At 49.5% G+C, this 27063-nt stretch overlaps 2 protein-coding genes and 1 long non-coding RNA gene across 7 annotated transcripts in view; 2 read left to right on the plus strand and 1 right to left on the minus strand.

Moving 5' to 3' along the window:
- On the plus strand, window positions 1-17922 carry NPM2 (nucleophosmin/nucleoplasmin 2). 2 transcript variants are annotated; one of them, XM_081134569.1, is made up of 9 exons: window positions 1-104; window positions 278-362; window positions 473-555; window positions 805-930; window positions 15089-15179; window positions 16228-16397; window positions 16640-16674; window positions 17512-17545; window positions 17633-17922. In XM_081134569.1, exons 2-9 carry the CDS (start codon window positions 305-307, stop codon window positions 17675-17677), a joined length of 642 nt encoding a protein of 213 aa, XP_080990695.1. In that variant the 5' UTR covers window positions 1-104; window positions 278-304; the 3' UTR covers window positions 17678-17922. The 2 variants fall into 2 exon arrangements, with proteins under 2 accessions (XP_080990695.1, XP_080990696.1); XM_081134570.1 differs by lacking the exons at window positions 1-104; window positions 16640-16674 and having other exon boundaries at window positions 164-362; window positions 17633-17695.
- On the minus strand, window positions 16250-26221 carry LOC308555864. Of its 2 annotated transcripts, none has more exons than XR_013998637.1 (4): window positions 26147-26221; window positions 18990-19124; window positions 16862-17039; window positions 16250-16331 (listed from the first exon to the last, which is right to left on the minus strand). It is a non-coding gene; the product is annotated as an uncharacterized lncRNA (long non-coding RNA). The 2 variants fall into 2 exon arrangements; XR_013998638.1 differs by having other exon boundaries at window positions 16862-17055.
- Window positions 22926-27063, plus strand: part of FGF17 (fibroblast growth factor 17) — a gene marked incomplete at both ends in the record, with an annotated part of 5276 nt that continues 1138 nt past the window's right edge. Inside the window, 4 exons of one of the 3 annotated variants that reach the window (XM_081134567.1) lie at window positions 22926-22960; window positions 23147-23183; window positions 26084-26261; window positions 26447-26553. In XM_081134567.1, the coding sequence (XP_080990693.1) occupies window positions 22926-22960; window positions 23147-23183; window positions 26084-26261; window positions 26447-26553 (357 nt within the window). Of the gene's footprint in view, window positions 22961-23146; window positions 23184-25939; window positions 26262-26446; window positions 26554-27063 lie in introns of those variants that run through there. The other 2 variants (XM_081134568.1, XM_081134566.1) reach the window with 2 other exon arrangements.

A 27063-nucleotide genomic window follows, 5' to 3' on the forward strand; every position in this document is an offset into this window, starting at 1 on the left:
GGCGGGACTAGGCTGGAGGGAGAGCCCAGCGGGAGCGCTCCGAGCACGGGCCCAGCGCGGGACGCGCCCCCGGAGCAGCCACCGTGAGGGCAGCCGGGCCCGGGGTGAGCGGGGCCCGGGGTGAGCGGGGCCCGGGGTGAGCGGGGCCCGGGGGGCACCGACGCGCGCTTCCCCGGGGGGCGGGGGGCGGGCCTGGGGTCTCCCCAAGGCCTCTGCCCGCGTCCTTCCGAGCTCTGGGCCGCCCCGTGCGCCTTCGCCTCACCAGGCCCCTCCGCAGCGCACCGCCGGCTCCCCCGGCCGCGCCATGAACCGCAGCCGCTTCAGCAGCACCGCCGACAAGGCCGTGACAGCCACGCTTTGGGGTGAGTGAGCCCCGGGATGCTGGGGGCGCGTCCCCAGGGTGAGGACTGCGTGGGGGAAAGGGCCCCTGCCCTAAGCCCGCGCGCCCCTCCCTCCCGGCCTCTCCCTTCAGGCTGTGAGTTGAACCAGGAGAAGCGGACCTGGACCTTCAGACCACAGGAGAGGAAGCAGGACTGTAAGGTGTGGCTCAGTGCGGTGAGTGTCCCCCCCCCCCGCCACCCCCATCCCCCCCACCCCCCCGCCACCCCCATCCCCCCCACCCCCCCGCCACCCCCACCCCCCCCACCACCCCCACCCCCTCACCCCCCCACCCCCACCCCCACCCCCAGGCGGGGAGGAGGGACTCAAACTACTAAAGAGGATCAGGGGGAGTCTCTGGGCCCAACAAGGTTTCCCTCCTCGCCCTCGGGTGATGAGGTGCCCTACTGTGGTCAACCCTCTCAGATTTGCTTGGGGGAGAAAGCCAAAGAGGAGATGAACCTCGTGGAGATCCTGCCCACGGGGAGCCAGGACGACAAGAGGGCGAGGCCCGTCACCATTGCCGCGCTGCAGGCCTCCGTCCTGCCCATGGTGAGCCTTTGCCCGCAGGCCCCGAGCACTGCCTGCTCCCCTCACTGTGGGTGGGCGCGGGCGCAGCACTGGCACAGTGGTCCTGCCAGGCCAGCCCTGCTGGAGAGGTGATAGGCCCCTGACTAACAGCCCAGACAGCCCTGCTTCCATCCAGCCCACCCTTTGCTAGCTGAGGGATGGTAAGTTAAATAACTTCTCTTCTAAATCACTTTTTTTAAAACTGTTTACAGATAGTGACAGGACACTATTGATGACTTATATATTGTGTATCCAGAAATTCTCTTATTTCTAATAATTTGTCTTGTGTTTTCTATGCAAGCCATCATTGCACTACACTGGTGAGGACCTCCAGTATAATATCAGATAAAGTGAGAATGGCGATGCCCTTGTTTCATTCTTGATTTCTTTTTAAAGAAATTATTCTGTTTCTCCATGAAGTATGGACAGGTTCAGTAGACACCTTTTGTCAGCTTCAGGAAGTCCCCATCTAGTCCTGCTCTGCTTTTAAAATTGGGTTTTCTTCTTTTTATTTTAATTTAATTTAATTTTAATATATCTTTGTTGATTTCAGAGAGAAGGGAGAGGGGGAGAGAGAGAGACAGAAACATCAATGATGAGAGTCATCATTGATCAGCTGCCTCCTGCGTGCCCCCGACTGGCGATGGAGCCCACAACCTGGGCCTGTACCCTGCCCAGGAAACAAACCTTGATCTCCTGGATCGTAGGTCGATGCTCAACCGTTGAGCCACACCAGCTGGGCAGGTTTTCTTCTTTTTAATCAAAACGGTTATCAAATACTTTTCTATTCAAACAATCTTAGGTTCTTTTCTTCTTTAATCTGTTAAGTGGTAAGTTATATTAATAGAATAATATTCAGCCAACTTTGCATCCCTGAGATAAACACTACTTGGTCATATTATAAACTTCTAGATTTGCTTTGTTAATATATACTCCCAAGTGAGGTTGGGCCTATAGATTCCTTATCCTGGGTATCAAGGCCTGTTGGCCTCATGAACTGAGGGATGGAGTGTGCTGCTCTTCTAGGTAGTGGAACAGTGAATATAAAACTAGGATTGCCTGTCCTTGAAAACCTGGGAGTCTGACCTTGTAAAGCTGCCCTCAAACCTTTTTTTTTTTTTTCTTTCTGTCTATGAGATCTCCCTAGATCTCACTCATTCCTATGGTTTTAAAGATCATCTGTGCAAAATGAATACTCTGAAATTTGTTTCTGTAAACCCAACCTCTCTTGTGCTCTAGCTCCTCTGTTCAACTAAATATATTTAAAAGGTATCTAAGAGATAGCCCAACTTAACAAATTTAAATCCAAATTCTTGATTCTTGATTTTTATCCGTAATCTCTTTCCCTACCCCAACCTGATTCCCTCCCAGTGAGTAGTTGTTCTTCCAGTCAAGAGAAAACCTCCTTCTGCAACACCCCATATCTGATCCACCAGCAAATCCTGTTGGCTCTGCCTTCACCACATACCCAGTCTGACCATATCTCATCACCTCCCTGCTACACCCTGGTCCAGATGGCCATCACCTCTTGCTGTTTTATTGCAGGGCCTCCTAACTGGTCTAACTGCCTTAACCCTTGGTCCCCTATAGTCTAGTCCAGGGGTTGACAAACTACAAGGTTAAATCCAGCCCACTGCCTGTTTTTGTAAATAAAGTTTTATTGAAACACAGCTATACTCCTTTATTTACATATTACCCATGGCTGTTTTCTCACAGTAAGAGCAGAAACATTCTCCACAGAGACCATGTGGTTTACAAACCTAAAATATTTATTATCCAGCCCTTTCCGGAAAAGTTTCCCAGCCTCTGATATGTTCTATACACAGCCAACAGGAAGATCCTTTTAAACAAAAAGGTTGTGTTGCTTCTCTGCTAAGGTCAATGGCTTCCCATTCCACTGAGAGTGAGATCCCAGACCCTTTATCTTCTGGCCCTCAGCACCCTCTCTGACCTCCACTTTTGCTACTCTCCCCTCCCTGATCCTGCTCAAACCACACTGGCTTCCCTGATACCTTGAAAACTCTCAACATACCCCTCCTTGCAATCCTTGCATGTATTGTTCCCTGTGCCAGGGACACGCCTGTCCCCCACTCCCATCTGGTCTTTGCTCGAATGCCATCTCATTGAAGAGGACTGTCCTGACCACCAGCAGCAGCCCCTCTGGCCTCCCAGCCCACACTCACTTTCCCCCCATAGGACCCACCCCTGGCATCAGTTTTCCTTTGTGCATTCTTTCTCCCCGACCAGAATATAAGCTCCAAGAGAGTACGGACTTGGCCTGTTTGGTTTGCTGCACTGTCCACACTGCCTGTGTGACAGTGCTGGTGTACTGTAGAAACTTGATATATATCGAAGGAGCAAGTAAGTACGCACACAAACTATGTGGGACTGGTTTGAGTTTAAGTTACTGTGATTTAATAGTTTTCGATCTACTCAGATGTTTCTATTTGAGCCCATTTTTGGTTTTTTTACCAGCTTTATTGAGGTATAATTTACAACAGGACTCCCCAACGTTAAATGTGCAACTTGATGGCGTTTGACAAATGTATTTGATTGTGTAACCACCACCGCAATTAAGCCTCTGTGCAGTCAATCCCTTCCACCCACCACTGCCTCTGCAACTGTTGACCTACTTTCCGTCACTATAGTTTTACCTTTTCTGGAATGTCATTTAAACTGACGCTTGCAATACATAGCCTCTTGTGCCCAGCTTTTTCCACTTAGCATTATGTTTTTGAGATTTATCCACGTTGTTGGTCAGATAAGAATGTGCTCCTTTTTAAGGTCTGAGTAATATTCCATTCTATGAACATATATATATAAACTGTTTATTCATTCACTTATTAATGCACTTTTGGGTAGTTTCCAACTTTATACTATTATGAATGAAGCTGCTATGAACATTTAAGTGTAAGTATTTGTATGGATATATTTTTACATTCCTCTTGAGTAAATACCTAGAAGTGAAATTGCTGTATCATATAACAAATGTATGTTAAACTTCATAAAAAACTGCCGAACTATTTTCCAAATTGCATTCCTACCAGCAATGTATGAGAATTACATGTGATCCACATCCTCATCAATACTTTGCATTGTCAATCTTAATTTTAGCCATTCAGTACCTATATAGCGGCATCTCACTGTGGTTTTTATTTTTATTTTTGTTTGTTTATATTCTCACCAGAGGATATTTTTTCCATTGCTTTTAAAAGAGTGGAAAGGAGAGAGACAGGGATAGAGATCGAGACAGAGACAGAGACAGACATCAACTGGTTGCCTCCCACACGCACCCCGACCAGGCCCAGGGATTGAGCCTGCAACCGAGGTACGTGCTCTTGGCCCGAATCAAACCCAGGACCCTTCAGTCTCAGGGCTGGTGCTCTAACCACTGAGCCAACTGGCCAGGGCATCATCGTGATTTTTATTTACATTTCCTTAATGACTGGTGATGTTGATCATTTTTTTAATTTGTTTTCTGGTCATTTGTATATCTTCTTTTACAAAATGCCTGTTCAGATGTTTTGCCCACTTTTAAACTGAGTTATTGAGTTGTAGGAGTTCTTTGTTTTAAATACGTTTTTATTGATTTTTAGAGAGAGGAAGGGAGAAGGAGAGAGAGGCAGAAACATCAAGGAGAGAGAAACACGGGTCAGTTGCCTCCTCACACCCCCTATTGGGGATCAAACCCGAAACCCAGGCATGTGCCCTGACCAGGCATCGACCCAGCGACCTCCTGGTGCATGGGATGATGTCAACCCACTGAGCCACACCGGTCGGGCTGTAGGAGTTCTTTACATATTTCGGGTACAAGCGCTTTATCAAAAATATTTCAAATATTTTCTCCTGGCGCATGGCTTGGCTTGCCTTTTCATTGTTGTGGTAGTGTTCTTTGAAGAGCACAGGTTTGTAATTTTGATAAAGTCCAATTTAACTTTTTTCTCTTATGGTTTCTTTTGGTGTCCTAAGAAATCATTAGCTAAGGTCACAGATATTTTCTTCTAGAAACTATTCTAGGCAATTCTTCTAGAAGTGCTCTTGTTTTAGCTCTTATACTTAAGTCTAGATCCATTTCAAGATAATTTTTTTGTACAGTATGAAGAAAGATAGAGAAACTTTTCCCCCAAAATGATATGCAGTGCACTAGCATCATTTTTTGAGAAGACTATTCTTTCAGTATATAATTACCTTAGCACTTTGGTCAAAAATCAGCTGACCACATATGACTGCATATATTTCTACAATCTGTTCTGTTTCATTGTTTTATATGTTTACCCTTTTTCCAATAAGAGACTGATTTAATTATTGTAGTTTTATAGTAAGTCTTAAAATTAGGTAGTGCAAGTCTTCCAACTTTCTTATTCTTTCCCAAAATTGTCTTGGCAATTATAGGTCCTTAGCATTTCCATATAAATTTCAGAATAGGATTTCTTTTAAAAATCAGTCCGTTGGGATTTTGATTGAGATCGTATTACATCTATTGGTTACATTTGGGGGGGATTGGCATCTTAACGATTTTGAGTCATCAATAATTGAACATAATATATTTCTCCGTTTGTTTTAAGTCATAGACTTTTCCAAGCAATATTTTGTAGTTTTCAGGATACTGGTCATGTACATATTTTGTAAAATTTACCCCTGCCTATTTCCTGATTTGGGGTGCTATTGAAAATAGTAATAATGTATTTGTTGAAAGATAATTCACATATCATAAGCTTCACCAACTGAAGGGTGTGACCCAAGCGTTTTTAGTAAATTCAGAGTTTATAACCATCGCAACGTTTAGATTTTCATCACCCTCCAAAAAACTTCATACCTACTAGCAGTCATCCCCACTCCCCACACCCACTCACAGGCAACACTAGCCAACCAGTAATCTACTTTCTGTCTCTATAGATTTGCCTGTTCTGGACAGTTTATATAAATGAAATCATAAAGTATATGGTCTCTTATGACCATCTCCTTTCACCTAGCATACTGTTTTTAAGGTTCATCCACACCGTAGCATGTATTAGTGTTTCTTTTTATTGCCAGATAATATTCATTGTATGGATATAACCACATTTCACTTATCCTTTCAGCAGCTGATGGACATTTGGATTGCTTCGACCTTTTGGCTATTGTGAATGCTGTTACGAACATTCATGTACAGAGTTTTGAATGAACATGTTTTCATTTCTCTTGAGCATATACCTGGAGTGCAATTGCTGGATCGTATGTGGTAGCTTTATGTATGACATTTTAAGGAACTACCAGATTGTTTCCCAAAGTAGTCACACTGTTTTACAATCCTACCAACAGCGTACGAGGATTCCAGCATCCTCCCCAACACTTGTTATTGTCTGTGATTTTGATTAGTCATCTTATTGGGCGTGAACTCGTAGCTCAGTGTGGTTTTGATTTGCATTTCCCTGATGACTAATGATGTTGATCATCTCTTCATGTGTTTATTGGCCATTTGTTATCTTTCTTGGAGAACTATCTATCCAAGTCTTTATTCATCCCACTAAGTTTGTTCAGTACGGTTTTCATTTTTATTCCATTGAAATTGTTTTACAGTTTTCTTCTTCAGCCCCTGGGGTATTTAGAAATATGTGTATTTTAAAATTTCCAAACAATAGGGATTTTCTAAAATTCTTTAATTGATTTCTAGTTTAATTCCATCATGGTCTGAGAACATGCTCTATATGATTTCAGTCTAAACTATGTCGTAACTTGTTTTATGACCCATAGTATGTTCTATCTTGGCAAATATTTCATTTACACTTAAAGAAGGTGTGTTCTCTTTTTGTTGGGTGTGTTGCTCTATAAATGTCAATTATATCCAGTTGGTTGGTAGTTTTGTTGGAGTCTTCTATATTCTTACTCATTACCTGTCTACTTGATCTATTAATTACCAAGAGAAGAATGTTGAAGTCTTCAACAATGATTGTGGTTTGTCTATTTCTCCTTTGGTTATCAGTTTTTACTTCATGTACTTTGAAGCTCTTACTAGGCACATACACGTCTAAGATTGCTATATTCTCTTGGTTAATTGATCCCTTTATCATTATGAAATGTCCTTCTATCCCTAGTAGATATTCTGAAGTCTACATAATGTGATTAATATAGTCAATCTAGCTCTCTTTTCATTCATGTTTGTGTGGTATTTTTTCCTGTTGTTTTTTTTTTAATATGTTTTTATTGGTTTTAGAGAGAGGAAGAGAGAGGGAGAGAAAGGAAAAAAAACATTGATCAGCTGTCTCCTGCACACCCACTGCTGGGGATCCAGCCCGCAACCCAGGCATGTGCCCTGACTGGGAATCGAACCAGCAACCATTTGGTGCACGGGACTACGCTCAACCAACTGAGCCACACTGGCCAGGGCTTTTTTCCTGTTTTATTATTATTTTACTTTTAACCTCTGTATCTTTGTGTATAAAGTGGATTTCTTCTAGATACCTTTTTACTTTTCTATCCAAACTGATAAACTCTGTCTTTTAATTAGAGTATTTAAACAATTAATATTTACTGTAATTATCTACAAGGCTGGGTTTAAATATATCATCTTGCTATTTGCTTTTCTGTTTGTCCCATCTGAGCTCCATTTTTCCTCTTTTCTGGCCTTCTTTTGGGTTAACTGTTTTTTATGACTACATTTTCATTTCTGCTATTGGCTTTTACCTCATCTCTTTGTTATTTTTTAGTGGTTGCTCTAGAGTTTACAATATGCATCTTTTAACTTAACAACAGTCTATGTTCAAATACTATTATACCACTTTGTGTATGAGATGAGTATCTTACTACAGCATACTTTACTTCTCACTTCCCGTCCTTTGTACTATTGTAATAACTTTTGCTTCTACATATGCTATAAATCCCACACTATAATGTTAATGTCTTTGCTTTAAACAGTCTATATTTTAATGAGATTAAGAATTAGAATAAAACATTTTTATATTTGCTGTTTCTGATACTCTTCATTCCTTTGTGTAGATTCAAGTTTCCATTTGGTATCATTTTTCTTCTGCTTGAAGGGCTTAAACATTTCTTGTAATGCAGGTCTGCTTGTGATGAATTCTTTCAGCTTTTGTATGTCTGAAAAGTCCTTATTTCACTTTAGTTTTGAAAGGTATTTTCACTGGGTAAAAAACTCTAGGTTGAGTTATGTTTTTCCTTTCAACACTTGAAAAACATTGCTCTATTTCTCCAAACATAGCTTTGCATAATTTGCAGAAATCTACTGGCATCTTTGTCTTCACTCCTCTGTATGTAATGTCTTTTTTCCTCCGTCTGCTTTTAAGATTTTCTCCTTTATTGCTAATTTTGAGCAATTTGATTATGAAGTGCCTTGAAGTTCATTGAACTTCCCTGATATTTGGGTTTGTTTTCACCAAATTGGGAAAGTTTTTTCCCATTATTTCTTCAAATATTTTTTCTACTCCCCCTTCTTTCTCACCTCCACTGGGGAATCTAATTACGTATATACTTGGCTCCTTAAAGTTGTCCGAAAGTTTGCTGATGCTGTTCATTTTCCTACAGTATTTTTCCTCTGTGCATTTCATTTTGGATCGTCTTCATTCAATATCATTATTGCTTTCTTCTGCAGTATCTAATACGCTGTTGGTCTCATCAGTGTATTTTCATCTCGGATATTGTAGTTTCCATCTCTAGAGATTTTATTTCAGTCTTCCGTGTCTCAAACATTTTCAGTCTTACCTCTAGTTTCCTAACGGCCACACTGTGTTCTAGAGGGACTGTACCATTTTACGTTTCCCCCAGCAATTCACGATGGTCAAGTTTCTCTGCATTCCCGGTTGTCCCTTTTTCACGTTGTCACTTTTTCATACTTCAGCCGTTCTGCTATATGTGTAGTGACATCTCGTTGTGTTTTTAAGTGGCATTTCCTAGTGACTGATGAGGCTGAACTTTTTTTCCCCATGTGTTTATTTGCCATCTGTATATTCAGAAAAATGTCTGTTCATGGCTTGGGCACATTTTCTAATTGGATTGTCAGTTTTGTTACTGTTGAGTTTTGCTCCTTCTGTATATATTCTAGAAACTGCTCCTTGTCAAATATATGGTTTGCAAATGTTTTCTCCCCCATCTAGAACTTGTCTTCCCATCCTCTTCATGTGAGCCTTGCATTACAGAGAAAATGTTTTTATATTGATAAGTTCCATTTTATCATTGTTTCCGTTTATGGCTTTTGGTCTTAAGTCTAAAAAAACTTTTTGCCTAGTCCGAGGTCATAAAGATGTTCTTTTTTTTAATCCAAAAGTCTCACATTTATGTTTTACGTTTAAGTCCATGATCCATTTTGAATTCAGTGTAAGCTGCGCGGTTCGGGTCCAGGTTGATTCCTTTGCCTGTGGACGCCCGACTGCTCGAGCACCATTTGTTGAAAAAGCTGTCCTTCCTCCATTTAATTGATTTTGCACCTTTGTCAAAAATCAGCTGCACATACTTGTGTGGGTGTATTTCTAGGTCTTCTGTTCCACTGATCTATGGGCATCCCTCCCATACCACAGTCTTGATTACTGAAGCTACAGTTTTATGTATGTTTATACTGTGTTGTTGGTGCATATAACTTTCAGAATTATCTTCCTTATAAACTAATTTTTCATCAGTCAATATGTGGTCATCTTCTTTATCCCTAAAATGCCTATTGAATTAAAGCTTAAATCATGATATTAATTTGTTTCTCAGTCATCCCTCAATATCCATCACTCCTTTATTCTGTAGTCATGGAATTCATGACTTCTAGGTGGCCATAAGGCTACTGAGAATAAAAAACTAGATTCCTTCTGAGTCTGGCATGGCTGTGAAGCTCTGGCCAATGGAATGTAAGCAGCAGTGGTATCTACTACATCTGTGGTGTCCTCAGACAGAGACCGTGTGACCTTCTGTCTCTTTCTCCTTCCTGCTGGCTGGAATGTGGATGTGGTGGCTGGAGTCTGAGCAGCCATCTGGGTCAGAAGGTAGAAGCCACGTGTACTGAGGATGGTGAAGCCTAGTGCAAAGAGCCTAGATCCCTGGTGACTGAGGAGCAGTGTACCTGCAGCTGCTTATGTCTGGACTTAGTTTATATGACAAAGAAACAAGCTTCTAGCTTGTGTAAGCTACTGTTATTGAGTATTCTGTCACTTGATACCAAACCTAATCCTAACAAATATAACTAGCTCATTTTTTTAAGGATTTTATTTTATTTTTTTAGAGAAGTTTCAGGTTTATAATAAAATTGAGAGGAAGGGCCCTAGCTCGTTTGGCTCCGTGGTTAGAGCATCAGTCCTCGGACTGAAGGGTCCTCAGTTTGATTCCAGCCAAGGGCATGTACCTCGGTTGCAGGCTCGATCCCTGGCCCCGGTCAGTCAGGGCACATGCTGGAAGCAACCAGTTGATGTGTCTCTCTCACACTGATGTTTCTCTCTCTCTCTCTCTTCCACTCTCTCTGAAAAGCAATGGAAAAAATATCCTTGGGTGAGGATTTAAAAAAAAAACCTGAGGAAGGTACAAAGATTTCCCATATATTGCCTACCCCTACACATACATAGCCTCCTCCATTATCAATATCACTCACCAGATGGTACCACTGTCTTCATTTTCATTAGATATGGCTCCAGTAACAAAAGCCCAACCACAGGACCTTAAACGAATTTGAGATTTATTTCTGTCTTGCACAGAAGTCCAGAGTTGGGCAGTCTAGAGCTGGTGAGATGGCCCCATGGTCACCAAAGACCAAGTCTCCTCTTATCTCTCTCCTATCCTTAGTGCAGAGCTTCCATCCTCAAGATCACCTACAGTCCAGGCTGCTACAGCTCCCGCCCTCACTCCTGCATTTAAGGTAATAGGAAAGAAGCGAGGGAAGACCAAAGGGGCTTTTCTCAGCTCTCTGTCCACCTTTTAAGGAGTCGTCATTGCTCAAGTACCACCCACTAGATTCTACTCACAACTCATTGGTCCAGAAATTAGTAACATGGTCATAGCTGCAAAGGAAACTGGGGAATGCGGTCTTTGGCTGGGTACAATCTTTGAATAATATCAGGGTGCTGCCATATACAAGAAAGGAAGACACGATATTGGATGAGCAACTGAAAGTCTCATCGCATCTAGATATATGCTTCCATCTCTATACTTCAATTTATTTTTTAATAAAGTATTTTAATTCCATTTCACTTAAAAAAAATAAAGGTAGTTTTCTAACTCCCACTATGAGCACATTAACCACATTTTCATATACAAAAAGCTTAGGTACATTCAACTGTTCACAAGACATGTCTCCATATAGATGTCAACATTTCTAATCTTATGTTTTAGGTGTATATTGTATATAGCCAGCCTTTGTTTTAATCTGTCTGGCCGGTAGAGTCTGTTTATATTTATTGTGCTTGCCAGTATGCTTGGATTTATTTGTAACACGTACTTTGTGTTAAGGAAAGTGCTTCTACTTTCCTTGCTCTTATTTTTTATATTTTATCATTTTTCCGTCTTTTATTAGATTGACTCCAGTTTCTTTCCCCACTTTTCTTTCTACTGGTTTGGAAGCTATAGAACTTCATTCTAATTTTTATTGGTTGTCCTTAATTTTTTAACAATCATGCATGGTCAAAGTCTAAAAGGGATGTTTTTATTCCTTCCAAACTATCCAGGGAGCTTTTCTAATTACCCTCTTCTTCATGTACATGCTGTTATCATGTAGTGTTTTAGCGTCAGCTTGTTTTAAACCCACTGGACACTAGCTATTGCCAGTACTATCTTATTTTACAGTAATGCTTGCTTACGTTTTTCTTTGTTTATCCATTTGCTTGCTCACCACTGCTTCTTGTAGCCAATTCTTCCTTCTCAATGTAATTGCCATCCTCTTGAAACAACTTTTAGTAGGCCTGGGGGTAGTCAACCTACTTGCGCTTTGCCTGGAAATGTCTTCATTTTCCCCTCATGTCTTCATGATGTGTTGTCTGTAATTCTAGGGAGAGAGGTGGTTTCCCTCAAAACTCTGGAGATGTTATTCTATCCTTCTGGCTTTTGATGTTGAAATCCTCCGTCTGCGTGGTTAATGTGCCCTCTTTGTTCTTGGACATTTGCCTTTCCCCTCTGGCTTATCTTAAGATAACCTCTTTGTTTTCGTTATCTACCATTTCACCTTGGCATGTGCAACTGTAGATTTTTTTTTTTTAATCTGTTCGAGACTTAGGTTCCCTGGATATGAGTATCCGCATCTTTGATCTTTCTGGAAAGCTTGTGGTGGTTTTCACTTTGAATATCGACTCCACTCCCCAGCCCCTCGGTCTGATCAGACGCAGGGTGTGCCCGCGCTGTCCTCCATGACGCAGCTCCTCTTCATGCTTGGTCAGTCGGTCTCTCTGGTACGTTCTGGGTAATTTCTTCACAGCTCTTTTCCAGTTTACCGCTTCTTGCTTCAGCTGCTCTATTCTGCTTTTTAACCATTTGATTGGTTTATTTGAAAGCTTACATTTTTTCACATCTAGAACCTGCACTTGGTTCTTTTTATTTTTCATAGTAGCTCGTTCTCAGGGTTCTGCTTCCAACTTTCATACTTATTTGGTTCTCATCAGCCCTACTTCCTAGTGGTCCGGATTGTTATGTCTCCTACCTTAGGTCCTTGGTTGTGCTCATGTGCAGTCATTTTGTTTCCTTCTGCTGACGCAGGGTTACTTCTTGTATGTTTTGTAATTTTTATTTATTTTTTTAAGAAAGTGGTTTCTTTTTTTTCTTAATGTTTTATTGATTTTTTTATTTTTTTTAGAGAGAAAGAAACATCAATAGGCTGCCTCCTACACACCCCCTGCCAGGGATCCAGCCCTCAGCCGGGCACGTGCCCTGACCCGGGGTCACACCAGACAACGACGTTCAACCAACTGAGCCACACCAGCCAGGGCTGTTTTATAATTTTAGATGGTGAATTGTCTTCAGGGTTTTGTTTTCTGGGAAAGAATTCTGTGTGAAAAGAATGGAGAGCGGTTTTGTGTTTGCATCTGCCATTTGCCCAGGAACACCACGGGCTGGGATTTTATAGAGTTCTCGGGTTGGCCGTCCCCGCCAGGCCAATGCAGACTTCACGCAAGCGCAGGTGAGGCGTGGGAGGCTGGCCTCTCGCACGAGACTTCAGTCCCACTCTGCATTTCTTTGTTGCCTGTCTGTGGTGGTTGGTGCTTTCTTTTTCTTTTACTTCTTTTATTTTGAAAAACTGATGTTTAATAACATGTATACTTCCTGTAAACCTGGGAGACACCCAGGAAAATTGAGTCACTCTCCAAAATGGCCCAAGCCACCACCTCTTTTCAAATTTAAACTTTATTTTTCAATTATAGTTGATGTTCAATATTATTTGGGATTAGTCTCAGGTGTACCGCATAGCGGTTAGCCAATCACACACTTTACAAAGTGGTCCCCCTGATCTTGCACCTGGCCACCGTGCCTCATTATTACAATATTATTGACTATATATTCCCTACGATGTACTTTCCATCCCAGTGACTGTTTTGTGACTACCAATTTGTACTTCTTAGTCCCTCCACCTTTTTCTGGTGGTGTGTAGTTTCTAGTTGTTGGTTTGGGGTTTTTAAGTCCCCTTTCCTTGAGCCTCACCCTGGGGCTTTTTGCTGAGGTGCAGCCCTTCGAGGGTCCGTAGAGTGGGCTCCTGTCCACGCGTGAGTGCTGTTCCAAGTGCGTTTCCCTCGGGTCCGTAGAGTGGGCTCCTGTCCACGCGTGAGTGCTGTTCCAAGTGCGTTTCCCTCGGGTCCGTAGAGTGGGCTCCTGTCCACGCGTGAGTGCTGTTCCAAGTGCGTTTCCCTCGGCTGCTGTGGCAGCACCCCTTGCACAGGCTTCCTCATGTCTGGTGCCTGGGGACTCTCCTTTCTCTCTCACTATCCAGCCATGCAGAGAAAAACCTGGGTTACATTTTTATCCAGCCTTTCTAGGTGTTTGTGGCTGCAGAGTTTGTTTTCGCTTATTTGCTCCGTCTGAACCAGAAACTCTAAGCAAATCTCTCTAAGCCTCAATTTCCTCTGTGAACTTATAGCACCTCCATCATGGGCGAGGAGTTAAATGAGATAAAGCAGGCAATACGCTTAGTGTGGGGCCTGGCACATGGTAGGGACTCAATAAATATGAGCATCATCATTGTTACTCTAGAAACTTTGGGATGTCTGGAAAAATATTTCCAAAAATAATATACTAGCCACTGAAAACTATGGTTAGCACTTTAATATGTTTCCAGCCTTTATTCACATGCATATTCCCACATTGCTTGTTAGACAAACGTCACACTGTACATACAGATTTGCATGTGCTTTGCTCATTTGACCCGTGTCATAGTCTGTCTGAGATCAGGGTGCCAGCATGGTCAGGTTTTAGTAGGGGCCCTCCTCCTAGCTTGTAAACGGCCACCTTCTCTCTGTGTCCTAACCTCACATGGGGCGGGGGCGGGGTTGGGGGGAGAGAGAGCACTAGCTCTCTAGTCTCATCTTTTTTTTTCTTTTAATCCTCACCTGAGGATATTTTTTCCATTGCTTTTCAGAGAGTGAAAGGGAGAGAAAGAGAGAGGAACATCAATGTGAGAAAGACACATCGATTGGTTGCCTCCCACATGCACCCCAACTGGGACTGGAGCCTGCAACCAAGGTACATGCCCTTGGCCATAATCAAACTCGGGACCCTTCAGTCCATGGGCCGATGCTGTACCCACTGAGGCAAACTGGCCAGGGCTCCAGTCTCATCTTAAAAGGACACTAATCCCATGATGACTCTCAGGACTTCATCTAACCCTAATCCCCTCCCAAAGGCCTCGTCTCCAGATACCATCACATTGGGGTTGGGGCTGCAACATAAGACTTTGGGAGACACAATTTAGTCTATAGCAGTAAGATTCTATTTAGCAGCTGCCCCTCAGGTTGGACGCCCATCTGTGATCTCAGCAAGAATGAGATGACCAGGTTCGAATTCTTCTCCATCAGAGTCCCCTTCGCCAGAAAGGTCTAGGGGGCTGAGCGCGCAGTGAGGTCCAGAGAGCCCATGAGGTGTGCGTGGTTCGGGTTTGAGGAATAAACTGAGTGTGTCTGCAGGAGGCCAGACCCCAGCCAAGTAGTGTCCGAGTGACCCTGTCTTCTCTGCTCTTGCCCCCACACCCCTCCCCCTGCAGGTCATGATGGGCCTGGAGCTTTCTCCTCCGGTCACTTTTCAGCTCCGGGCTGGCTCTGGACCCGTGTTCCTCAGTGGCCAGGAATGTCATGGTAAGTCCGAGCTTGGACCTGGGAAAGGTCTGAGAGTGCAGTGCCTAGCACAGGGCCACAAACATCATAAATACTCAGACACTTGAGAAATTCCTTCTTGTTTTAATGTTTTTACTGATTTTAGAGAGGAAGGGAGAGGGGACAGAGAGAGAGAAACATCAGTGGGCTGCCTTCTGCAAGCCCCCTACTGGGGATCACGCCCACAACCTGGGCATGTGCCCTAGCTGGGAATTGAACCTGGGACCTTCTGGTTCACGGGTTGATGCTCAACCGCAGAGCCATGTCGGTTGGGCAGAGGGATTCTTGAATGATTAGAGAAAATCCCCAAAGGCAACATGGTTGCCGGTAGCCTGCTGGAAGGCCACAGGCAGGGGTCGTACCCCAGTTCTCCTTGACCTCCCTGCACTATCCCTGTGGGCTGCAGCCCTCCGCTGTAACACGAGGGTAGGGGTGTACTTGGTTTCACCTTCAAAGAGTAGTGAGGAACAAATGGGATGTTCAGGAAAAGCAGTTAGCAAGGTGCCTAGTACTAGCACGCACTGAAAATGTTAACTTAAAATGAAGTGCGTAGCTGGAGAGTCCCAGGGACCTAGCAAGCCGCCCTGCTGTTGACGCTTGTCATATCCTCTCACCGGGCCTCTTCTCTGCCCAGCTGTGCCTCTGTGCTCCAGGTGCCCTCCTGCCCCAAACCCTAGCCACATCCACTTCCCTTAGGATAAGGCCTGGAGTCCTTCGCTGCTGCTGGGGCTCCCCACCCCCGTTTCCCTCACACCCCCCTTCCCAGGGTGAGTCCTCCGGCCACCCAGGCAGAGCCCAGCGTGCCCTTCCCCTGCCTCCCGCTACCGCCCCCAGCCCCCGGGGCTGTCCCCGGCCTCCCGCCCCCCCTCGCCTCCACTTTGTCAGGGGGCCAGGAGGGCTTCACGGGCAGGCAGGCGGGCACTTCCCCCTCCGTGCTGGGACTCCCCGGGCACCTCTTAAGCCAGATGGTGGGACGGGAGCCAGGCAGAGACCTGGGCTCAGGCCGCGCCCCTTTCCCACGCCGCTGCAGATGTCTCCTTGGAGGAAGAGGAGGAGGAGGAGGAGTCGGAGGAAGATGAAGATGACGAGGATGACGACGATGACGACCACGACGACGACGATGTTGATGTGTCCCTAGAGGAGACCCCAGTCAAACAAGGCAAGAGGCTGGTGCCCCAGAGGCAGATGAGCGTTGCCAAGGTGAGGGCCGGGTCCTGCGGGGCTGCCCGGGGCACCGCGGCGGGGCTGCCCGGGGCACCGCGGCGGGGCTGCCCGGGGCACCGCGGCCGGGCCTCCCGAGCCTGCTTGTGGGCGGTGGGTGCGGGCGGGAGGGGGGGGCAGGGGCGCGGGGGGGGAGGGGGCGCGGGGGGGGAGGGGGGCGCGGGCGGGCGTCTGCTCGGGCCCTCGCCCGAATCATCCAACCATGATTGTTTGGTTCCCAGAAAAAAAGGGTGGAAAAAGAAGAGGAGACGGCGAGGTAACTTTCTCTCAACTTGGCCAAACTCTTGGGGCGCAGCAGATGGTGCTAGAGCGTGGTGCGCCCCGTGTGCACGCCTGTGCGGGCGCGCAGGGGACGGGGACTGGGGGACGGGGGGGCTCGTGCCGCCCCGGGGGGGCTGGCGCAGCCTTTTTGAGAAGCATTAAAACTCTGCTTATCTTCTGACCTAACTGCACTTGTGGCGGTGCCTTTCCAAAGACTCCATCCAGAATATGGGGGGCGTCACGCGCACTGAGGGACTCCTCGGTGCAGATTCGAGTGCCAGGGGAAGCGGAAGCTTTCTGGTGGTCGGCCCACGGACCAGCCGGTCACGCGGTCACGTTTCCTCGGGGCGCTACGTGTGCCTGGGAAGATAGCAGCCTGGGAAGTGTTTATAGAATTAAAAAGAACAGGATATTAAGTCGTTTTCATTTTGTTTCACATGTTTTTAGAAGGGGGAAAAAAAAACGTGAGAGGAGATACACCACAATGTTAATATGGTGGGAGGTGCATAAGTAATTTATTTTGTTCTTTATTGCTATATTTTGTGCAATGTGGTTACCATTACTTTTATAATGAAAAGGGCATGTTTGTGGTAAATAAAAGAAAGACAACAGATGGAAGCCTAAGAAAAAACATCTTGTTTTAAAAAAATAGAAAGTCAGAGTGGTCCCTGGCAGGTGACAGGTGGAGAGGTAAACTCTGTAACCTCCCCCTCCAGGCACAGCCCCCTGCTTCCCAGTGTGGGCACTGGGAGGGCAGAGGCTACTAGCATCAGACTGAGGTCTCCCTCTCACCCACCTCCCCATTCCTCACCCACCCCCACCCCTATTTCAGACACAGCCTTAAAGACAAGAGCCCTGTGAGGAAGGTGAGTACATAAGGGGCTGGTCCTCCTAGGGGATGGGGTGGTCCCTGGGAAGGTGCCAGGACCTGGAGCCCTCTCTTCTCTCCATAGGCCAAATCCACACCCAGAGCCAAAAAGCCAGTATACAAGAAATGAGGAGCCAAGAGTGGCCTGGCCACAGTGACCAAGGGAGGGCCTGCCAGGCCACCATGCACAGTGGGTCCTCCTGGGGTGCACTGTGGACCCAGGGAACATCCCCCCCCCCGGCCCCTCCATCTGAGTCTGAATGTGATGGAGGTATTGGGGGGCAACAAAAGAGCCCCGCAGCCCAACTCACCAGATTCAGCAGGACCTGGAGGGAAGAGCCCCAACCTCAGGGACACAATAAAGTTTGCTTTGCCAAGACCTTGCTTCTCCATCTCTTCCCAGCTGCGGTGAGCCCTTGTGCCCAGAAGAGGGCGGCATGTGCCAGCACACCCAACCTGGGGGGCTAGGCCCTGCCAGCTCTGCTCAGTCATCTCCCTCTCTTCTCCTGGCACCCCCACCGCCCATATTTGGGGGAAGAACGAAGTGTCTCAGTCCCCTGAGGTCTGCCCCTGGCCTGAGGGAGGGAGCTAGAACTGCTGTGGGTCTTCCTGCATCCACACCCCCTTTCTGCAGGACCCCACTTTCTGGGTACAGAACTGAAAATCTACAATTGCTCTGGGCTACTGGCATCAGGCTATGCTCAGAAAGGGCCTAGACCCCTGTGGCACCAGCCTGAGGTGTGCATCTAGTGGGACCTCAGGGCACAAGCTAGTCCTGTTCTCCCAGGTGTGTCCTGTTCAGGGCAAGCTCCTGCTCACAGGGGCCTCACTTGTATGAAGATCTGTGTTGGGCAGGAGCCCAGAGGCCTGTGCCTTCAAGGAAACTCCCAGGTAGGGAGCCAGGTGGGCTTTAGGGCGGCTATAAAGGGTCTCTTACTAGAGGTAGACAGGTGAACACTTTCAGCTCCTATGCTAGGTCCCCCCAGGGCACCTCTCAGAGCTGAGGCCAACAGAGGATCAGAAAGGGGTGAATGACCCCTTGTGTGGCTCTGGCCTCCTGCCCTCTCCCAGGCCTACAGAGCCACTTTGGAGCCAGTTCATCCATGGTGACACACAGATGGCCCCCAACTCGGGTTATACTGGTAGGGCCTCTGCTGGACTTCTCCCTGCCCCTCCCAGCACCTGATGGCCAAGCCTGAAGTGGGCTGATGGGGAGCTGGCCCTGCCCTCTCTCCCAGGATCCCCAGGTCTGGGTCTCAGAAGGAGGGCTTTGGTTACCTGGGTACAAGGTCAGCAACCAGGCTTGGATCTCCCACTCAGCTACATCATTCTCTAGAGCTAGCAGAGGGAGGGGCTGGCAATCCTGCTGCTTGCTTTCTATACCCCAGGGGATGAAGTGAGCACTGCCCCACCCTCTAACAAATGAGAACAGGGCCACTGACCTCAGGTTAATCAGAAGGAAAAGGTACAACAGTTGAGGTCCGGCTTCAGGTAGGCAGCTGGCATTTCCCATGACTTCCTGCCACAGTGACACAGGGTGGACCAGACAAAGTCCTCACCTTCAAGTCACCTACAGCCTGATGGAAACACAAAAGCCAACATAATTTCAATTACTTTCAAGTGCTCTGGAGGAAGTAACAGGCTAATTTCCAGGGTGGAAGAGTGCTATTTAGTTAGATCTGAGGAGGTGTCTCAGAGGAAGTAGTTGACAATAAGGGGACAGCCAGCTAAGTGAGGAGCTGGCAGGACATCCCTAGGAGCAGGAACAGAGAGTGCAAAGGGCCTGAGGCAGAGCAAGCTTGGAGGTTTGGACAGAAAGAAGGCTGATATGATTGCAGTAATAACATACTATGAGCTGGGCGCCACTCTGTCTTGCATGGACTCACCCCTTTAATCCTCACAACCATGCCTTGAGGTGGGTGTTATTAGCCCTATTTCTCAGATGTAGAGAGTGAGGCACAGAGAGGTTAAACAACTTGCCCCCAAAGTCACACAGCTAGTGGAGGAGCCAGAATTCACTCCCAGGAAATCTGGCCCAGAGATCTGGTTTTTAACCGCTTTGTGCTTGAGGGGGAGGGACAGGCAGCACTGGGCTCTGGGAAGTCTCATAAATTTAGAGCAGGAGTTAGAACTGAGTCCAGAATGCCTGAGTAACTGGAGCCCTAGGAGGGGCGGCACCAGAGCCTGGTTACAGTAAGGCACACATGCACACAGGTCCTTCCCTTGGCCAGCCCAAGGCAAGTGCCCAGTTCTCGGGCTCAGCCATGGGTCTGCACATAAGGACACTCCACAGCTGCACTGTTGCTAACTTGATTTCCATGTGCTGGCAGGCAGTAGGAGTCAAATAGCAAAGATGGGGGTCTACCTGCATCGCTGAGGGGCCTTCCCCCTCCCCTCTCCCTCAGCCCTAGCTCTTCTGTTTCTCAACAGGAGAAGTGTGGGCCAGGGTCAAAGCAGGTGGTGACAAGTGGCAGGTCTGCGGGTGGGCTCTGTGAGCTCTGTGTCTGCACCAGCTGGGCTGTTAGAAGGAACAGGTGTGAGACATCCCAGTTGGGGGATATCAAACCTGTCACTAGGGGGTGGGGATTAACCACGGGGCAGCCCAGGCCACTTCTCACTTCCCTTATCACCTCCTGCTGCCTCCCCTAAATGTTAATCAACCCTGCCCTTCTCCCCTCCTCCTAGCTCCCTCTGGTCAAGGGAGAAATTCAGTCAAAGTTTAGGTAAACTGAGGCTGGACCACATAAGAGGGTCTCTGTCCCCTCCCCCATTCTCATGGGGATATTTGATACTTTCCAGGGAATGTCTTTCATCTCAGTTGAGAGTTTTGACAGCATCAATAGTCATTTCCTTTTTATAAATTGGGACACTGAGAACAGAGACGTGAAGGACTTGCCACAGGCCACACAGCCTGTAATGGCCAGGGGATGGGTGGGGCTAGAGGCCAGGCCTGGACCACTCTCCATTCTGCCTCCCCACTGGTCTTTCCATGGCGGTAAAGGAGCAAGCTGGGTCCAAAAGCCAAGCCTGCAGGTGCAGAATGGGAAGGGACAAGAAGCCATGCCCCAGAGCCCCCTGGTGCCAGCCCCCTGGCTGAACCCCAAGGCTAAGCTTGACTACTGGCATCTGTTACCATGGGGACCCAGGCTGGGCTAGGGGCTGGCCAGTGACAGCCGGCCCTTCACTCACTGATAGAAATCAGGCTCTCAGGCTTAGAGGCCTATCACCCAAGTAGCACTGCCCCCACCCCTACCCCTCCTTATGGCACCTCTGTCCCCCTGCCCACACCCCCACCCTGAAACCCAAGCCTGAGCTATCTCCTCCCTGTGTCTCTTATCTGTGACCCCGGGATGAAGGTCAGGAGGAGGTAACCTTTAATACCCTACCTGGGAGCTGGGGGCTCATGGGGATGTGGGCATCAGGTCACTGGCACTGAGAGCAGAGCCTGAGCCAGCACCAAGCACAGCGCACAGTGGAGAGGTCAACTGGGGGAAGTTTCTATGGAAGAGGCAGAGTTTCAATGCGGCCCCAAATGGTGGGAGGAATGTGGGAAATGGAAATGTGCAGGAGGCTCGGCCTGGGCAAGAGCAGAGACATGGACAGCCTGGGGTGTGTTGTAAGAACAGCCAGCCCTGGACTGGGAGTCTGGGCACCCGTACCTTGTCCGGGCCATGCCACCAACACTAACAAGCTGCAAGACCCTCATCAGTGAATGACGAGGAATCTCGAAGATCCTTTCTAGTTTTGTCGTTCTTTTCATTTGATTCCAACCCTGGGCTCCCCCAGTTATACAGGGGTGGGGGCTGCCACCACCCTCCACAGGCCAGCTCAGGCTCAACTGGCCCAGCCCCTGTGGGTTGCCCAGGAGGCAGGTGCTGCAGCTAGACAGGGCAAAGGCATCCCAGTTGTCTATGTGCGGGGGCAGGGATGGCAGACGACTTTGTGGATTGATCTAGCTCAGGAAGGTGAGAAGGAGGCCTCGAGGTGAGAGCCTTGCCCTCCCACTCATCTCATTAGGTAAATAAACCCACATCCAGCATTTCCCCTGCTCTTCCCACCCTGGGGGTGCTAAGACCCCCACGGAGCCAAGCTAAAGGTTTCCCTCAGAGGTCCCCCAGTACCAGCCCCCTTCCAAAGTCACCATCACCCGCTCTGTAGGGAAGGAACAGATTCCAAGACCTTGCTATTGGGCTGTGCAAGGCTGGGCTGGGCCCTGAACGCCTGGACTCAGCAGAGACTCCAGACACTGACCCTTGTGAAGTAGAAAGAACGGGAACTCTGGAAACCTGGCTCCGCCATTCATTCACTGGGTTGTTCTGAGCTAACTACCAACCGGTGTGCCTGAGTTTCCTCACCTGCAAAATGGGGTGATGACTGGCCTGGTACAGAGTGGTGTGGGACCAGAGGTCATGTGAAGAGGCTGGTGGACACTTCATCCCAAGCAGCTGCTAAGGGACCTGGGGATAAGGTCCCGAGAGGCTCCAAGATTGGCTGCTGCCCTGGGGGATGGGATGGAAAGTGAGGCCCAGAACACAGACCTCTTTGGGTCCTCCAGCATCAGTGGCACCACTATCCCCATCTCTCAGAGGAAACTGCCAAGGCCTAGTGCAGCCAGCTCTCCTGTCCCCACCTCTGGCCAGATCTCGGGACTCCATGGGGGTCTCCCACAGCCTCAGCTACCACTTCCTCCCCACCCCTGGCCCCCAAGCTGTTGCACCCACTGTTTGCTGCCAGTTGGAACAGTCTTAAGGCCTCCTTTGCAGTGGCCAGATAGCAGATACAGGAATCTAGGAGCGCCAGAGGCAGTAGAAGCAAAGTTCCCAGCCAAGCCCACCTCCTGCCCCCTGCGGGGAGGCTCCTCCTTTTAAGGCTGCTTCTGGGAATTTCCATCCCCAGCCAGACCCAGCGACCAAAGATAGATACCTGCTGCTCACCCTTGGGGAGTGGGGCACCCAACCCGGGGGCAGGAGAAGCTGGCCCAGGAAAGGGAGGAGGGGCTCTCCTGTTGGGGTCTGCGAGGGTCGGGAATAGCTCGGGAGACCACAGGGCCAGCCTCCTATTGAGAAGGCTCCAGCAGCCCCATCCTCTGCGCTTGGTAGCCCAGGAGAGGTTGGCAGCCCCGCCAGTGGCTGCTTTGCAGTCTCACTGGCCGGGAAGGTGGACACATCACACCTCAGTCTCCCAATTACGCCCTCCTCCCCCTCCTCCATCTCCTCCTCCCCTCTCTCCTCCTCTTCCCCGTCTCTCCTCCTCTCCCCCCTGAAAACCTGTGGCTTGAAGAGACCTTGGCTTTTCTGGGACTCTACCCCTGGGGACTGCCCACATCTTCTCCTGAGTTTGGGGGCAGGGGGGTAACTGCCCAAGAGACCTCTCCGGCGATGGAAGCCGCCCGCCTGCTGCCCAACTTCACTCTGTAAGTGCGCGGCCTCTCCGACTGGAGTTTTGTTGCCATCGCCAGGCTCCGGCAGGGCAGCCCTAATCTTACCGGGACTCCCACACAGGCTGGCGGGCGGGGCGGGGGTGCGGGAGGGGGCAGGCCCCGGTGCGCCCGGCTGGCTGCTGGCGCCCACACCTGGGTCTGCCTCGTGTCCCCGCACAGGTGCCTGCAGCTACTGATTCTCTGCTGTCAAACTCAGGTAGGCGACCTGCCCCCACTAGCTTCTCCCCATCTCTCCCACCCCACCGGAGGGGGAGGGGGCAGCCTCCTTTTGTTGGACAGAGGCAGGTTCTGGCCTCTCTCTGAGGTTTGAGGGGGTCAGCCTTTGGAGGGGAGTAGGAGAAGGGGCTATCTCGGGTTTGGGGGTTGACTGAGGTTTTATCTATTCTCCCTCCCATGACCCTCCCTACTTCCCCTGGGGTCTCTGCCTCTCTCTCCATCCCTCACACTGGGTCACCCCAAGGCTAAGTGCAGGGGCAACACAGACTTGAGGGATGGAGCCAGGAGTGGTGGGAAGAGGGTGGAGGTGACAGCTCAGGTGAGGCTGGTACCTGAAAGGACAGGTTTCCATGCAAAACCACCTGTGTTCCACTCACGACCCCGCTCCCACCAACACAGATGTCCTGGGGGTTGCTGTCCTGGGGGGTCATGGGAGCAGTCAGAGTGCCCAGCTAGGGCAGGTGACTCCCTACCAGAGACAATGAGGTCAAGCCCAAAGAGGTTGTTTGAGACAAGATTCAGGGTTTGCTTCTCCACGCTCCCCCCACCCAAGCCTGCCCCCGTGCCCACCTCCCCCTGCCCCAGCCCCAGCCCCAGCTCGAGGCTTGGTCCCTTTCTGTGATCCTCCATAACAGTGCAGCTATTAAAATGCACTGGTCCAGAACCGCGCTGGGGAGATCGCTTGGCTTTCCCAGGCCAGAGGCCGCTTCTCTTCATATCCAGTGGGGACTTTTTTTGAAGGTAATGCCTTTTCTCTCAGAGAGGGAAGGAGGCTGCCTTTGAAGCAGTGGGGGGGTGGGAGAGAGAGACACCCCCCTTTTCCTTCCCCCTTTTGCTCAAGCCCCCGTTCCAGGCCTTTTGCTTCACACATCCAGGGAGAGCAAGAAGAAAGCCCCCCAGCCTGGCCGGGAGGGGGTTGGGGGTGGGCCCAACCTGTTCTGGAAGGGGAATTAGCACAATGGTGCTGCTGGCCTGGCGTTTATGGCCTGGCTGAGGCCCCATTCAGGATTCGGGGAAGGTGGCAAAGCTGTCCTTTCCCCCTTGAAGTGCCCCCTCACCCCCCTTGGAGGGGGGGGGCCAGCAGGCCGGACCACAGCCATGCTTGAGGGGCCGGCTGACAAGCAGCTGTCTGCGGGCAGTGGAAGGGGAGGTCCCCCTGCAGCGGGAACATGAAAGGGACAGGCAAGGTCCCGCGGGGAGAGCAACTTGTGGGCTGTGGGCTGTGGGGGGGCGTGGGGCTGCTTTTGTGCAGGGCTTGAAGGGGGATGAGGAGAGGAGGGGGCTTTGGGGGGGCCCCCTCTCTGCTCCTGACCTGGAACAGACAGCCAGGAGGAGGCTGCCCGCCAAGAAGGGCGGAGGGCCTGAACCTGGGCCAGGCGGCTGGGGCTGGGGACAGGCGGACCCCACCAAGGGTCCTGGGCCAGCCAGGCCCCACCCCTTGGCAGGGAGGCAGGTCCCCCACCCCAAATTTGGGCCTCACATTTTTGCAGGGAGGAGCATGGGTTGTACTGGGGTCTCGGAGGCTGGGGTCCTGGCAAGGCTTCTGGCCTGTGGACAGCTGAAGTTGGAAATGAGCAGTGACACACACTAAGGGTTAACCCCAAGCAGGTTACACTGTCAGCCTCCAGCTGCTCCCTTACCTCCCCTTCCTCAAAGCTGACACTTCCCACCCCTTCTTCCAGGACAGACTGGCCCTACAGATGCTGATCCAGGTATAGCTCTGTCCAGGTGGTTGGACTTAGGGACTGGGGACCAGGAAAGGCTGTCCCAGCACAGGCCACAGGGCCAGGTAGAGAAACATTTTAGTGCTGGCGCTGAGGTAGTGGCAGCAGCTGGGAACTGTCATCCAGGATGCATCTTACTGCAGAGAGAGTGCAGGAAGTGGTCTCTCCCGGGCTCAGTGTTGCAGATGGGTAAGGAGAGACTGGCCCACACAAGGTACTTATCCTGCCTTTGCACACATGGTGTGTGGGTGGAGAGAGCCCCTCCCCCCTCCCGGAGAAGCAGGTGGGTGGCGGCATCACTGGCCACTAGCCTCTGTTACATTGTGGCCCAGGCAGGTGCCCTTGCAGGAGCAGCCCCTGGGCCACTGCTGATAGCACCTCTCGCAGCTGCCTTCACCTCCCTCCACTAAGGAGGTGCCTCACTCATGCAGGAGGGAGGAAATCTGAAAGGAGGGTCTGGCTTTTCTGAGAGCCCTGAGCACCCAGGGGGAGAGGCAAAGGAGCTGGGCATAGCTCAGGATTCCACGTGCTATAAAGAAATGCTTCCAGGGGCCCTGCAGAAGCCTAGAGACAAGGATCTTAGAGCCCCCATAATGCTCTTGTGACCCTAACAGATCAGCCACTGTGTGTGTGTGTGTGTGTGTGTGTGCATGTGCTGGGGGTGGGGTACTTCAAGGATAGTAGGCAGGATGGAGGAAAAATCTGGTTGTCCTGGCTAAGAGAGCCAAGACCCCTGAGTTCTGGAGAGGTGACAAGCTCCATGCTAGAGGCAGGACAGGGGTTCTGTCTCTAATTAGCTGTGTTACATGTACACCTCCTCCATAGACTATGTGGATTAGATACCAGAACTGTGAAGCTTCCTTCCAGCTCCCAGAGTCATGATTCCAAGTCTGCACTCTATTACCCAGTGTCCCCAAGCCTGGGCAGCCACCAGTTCTCTGCTGTTCAGGCTGGACAGGGAGCCAAGAGGTCATGACTGACTCACCCACTGGCCTGAGAAAGTCATGGCCATATGTCCCCTTCACCCTGCACGTCTATCTCCCACGACAAATGGCCTGCCTGCCACACTCACCTTTGCACCCCTCTCCCCTGGATGGACCAGTGGTGGTGTCACCCAAAGCAAATTGACACTATTTTTCCCTTGGTAACCGCAAAGGGGGAGAATCACCCGTCTCCTAATTTTAACCAGTACGTGAGGGACCAGGGTGCCATGACTGACCAGCTGAGCAGGCGGCAGATCCGTGAGTACCAGCTCTACAGCCGGACCAGTGGCAAGCACGTGCAGGTCACCGGGCGTCGTATCTCCGCCACTGCTGAAGACGGCAACAAGTTTGGTGAGACCCAGCCCTCACCTGAGGCCACCTATACCCCTGGCCAGCTTCACCTGGTTTATCCCAGGTCTTGTGTCAGAACTCCTCATGTTCCCCACCTGAGTTCAGAGGTCAGGCTGGGTAGGGGGTGGCACTTCCACCCCCTGGGCCAGCAACCCTCATAGACAGAAGTCTCTCTCTCATCACAGCCAAGCTCATAGTGGAGACAGACACCTTTGGGAGCCGGGTGCGCATCAAGGGGGCTGAGAGCGAGAAATACATCTGCATGAACAAGAGGGGCAAGCTCATCGGGAAGGTGAGGCCTGGAGCACAGAGCAGGTGCTTGACTGATCTCATGGGGGTGGGGCACCAGGGCCCCACTCTGCAGGGTGACCCAGGACCACCACTGTCACCCACCACAGTCACTGTCTGAGTTCTCTATGTCAATGAGTCCCTCTGGGTCTGCAAACACTCTGAGAACACTGACTGATCCACAGGGTGCTTAGCTCAGATTCACAGGGTATTTCCCAGCATCAGTGAGTAAGAATTTCAGCACCTACATGATGTTGCAGCCTCTGCGTTGAGGGTTAAGGGCTAACTGGGGTTGAACGTGGGCATTCATACAGGGTCAAAAGCTCCCCCAAGGTCAGTGGGCTCCATGGGATCCAACCAGCAAGATGCACACTGACCGCCAGCTAGTGTAGCTGTGTCCTAGTGTGACCACCTAGTGTGACCACGGCGTACTAGTACCTACGCTGCAGTGGCGGGTCCAGCACTGTGTGCAGCGAGAATTCCATTTCCGTTAGCACTGGTCAATCCTGGCTTC

This window comes from Miniopterus schreibersii (genome assembly GCF_964146895.1).
Source record: "Miniopterus schreibersii genome assembly, chromosome: 4".
Taxonomy (NCBI): Eukaryota; Metazoa; Chordata; class Mammalia; order Chiroptera; family Miniopteridae; genus Miniopterus; species Miniopterus schreibersii.

What these genes read in the sequence shown, in the direction of transcription:
- NPM2 (XM_081134569.1), top strand. Translation starts at nt 305, where the DNA reads ATGAACCGCAGCCGCTTCAGCAGCACCGCCGACAAGGCCGTGACAGCC. An exon ending in CAGTGGCCAGGAATGTCATG is followed by an intron (nt 15,180 to 16,227) that starts GTAAGTCCGAGC and finishes ACGCCGCTGCAG; the next exon opens with ATGTCTCCTTGGAGGAAGAG. An exon ending in GGCAGATGAGCGTTGCCAAG is followed by an intron (nt 16,398 to 16,639) that starts GTGAGGGCCGGG and finishes TTTGGTTCCCAG; the next exon opens with AAAAAAAGGGTGGAAAAAGA.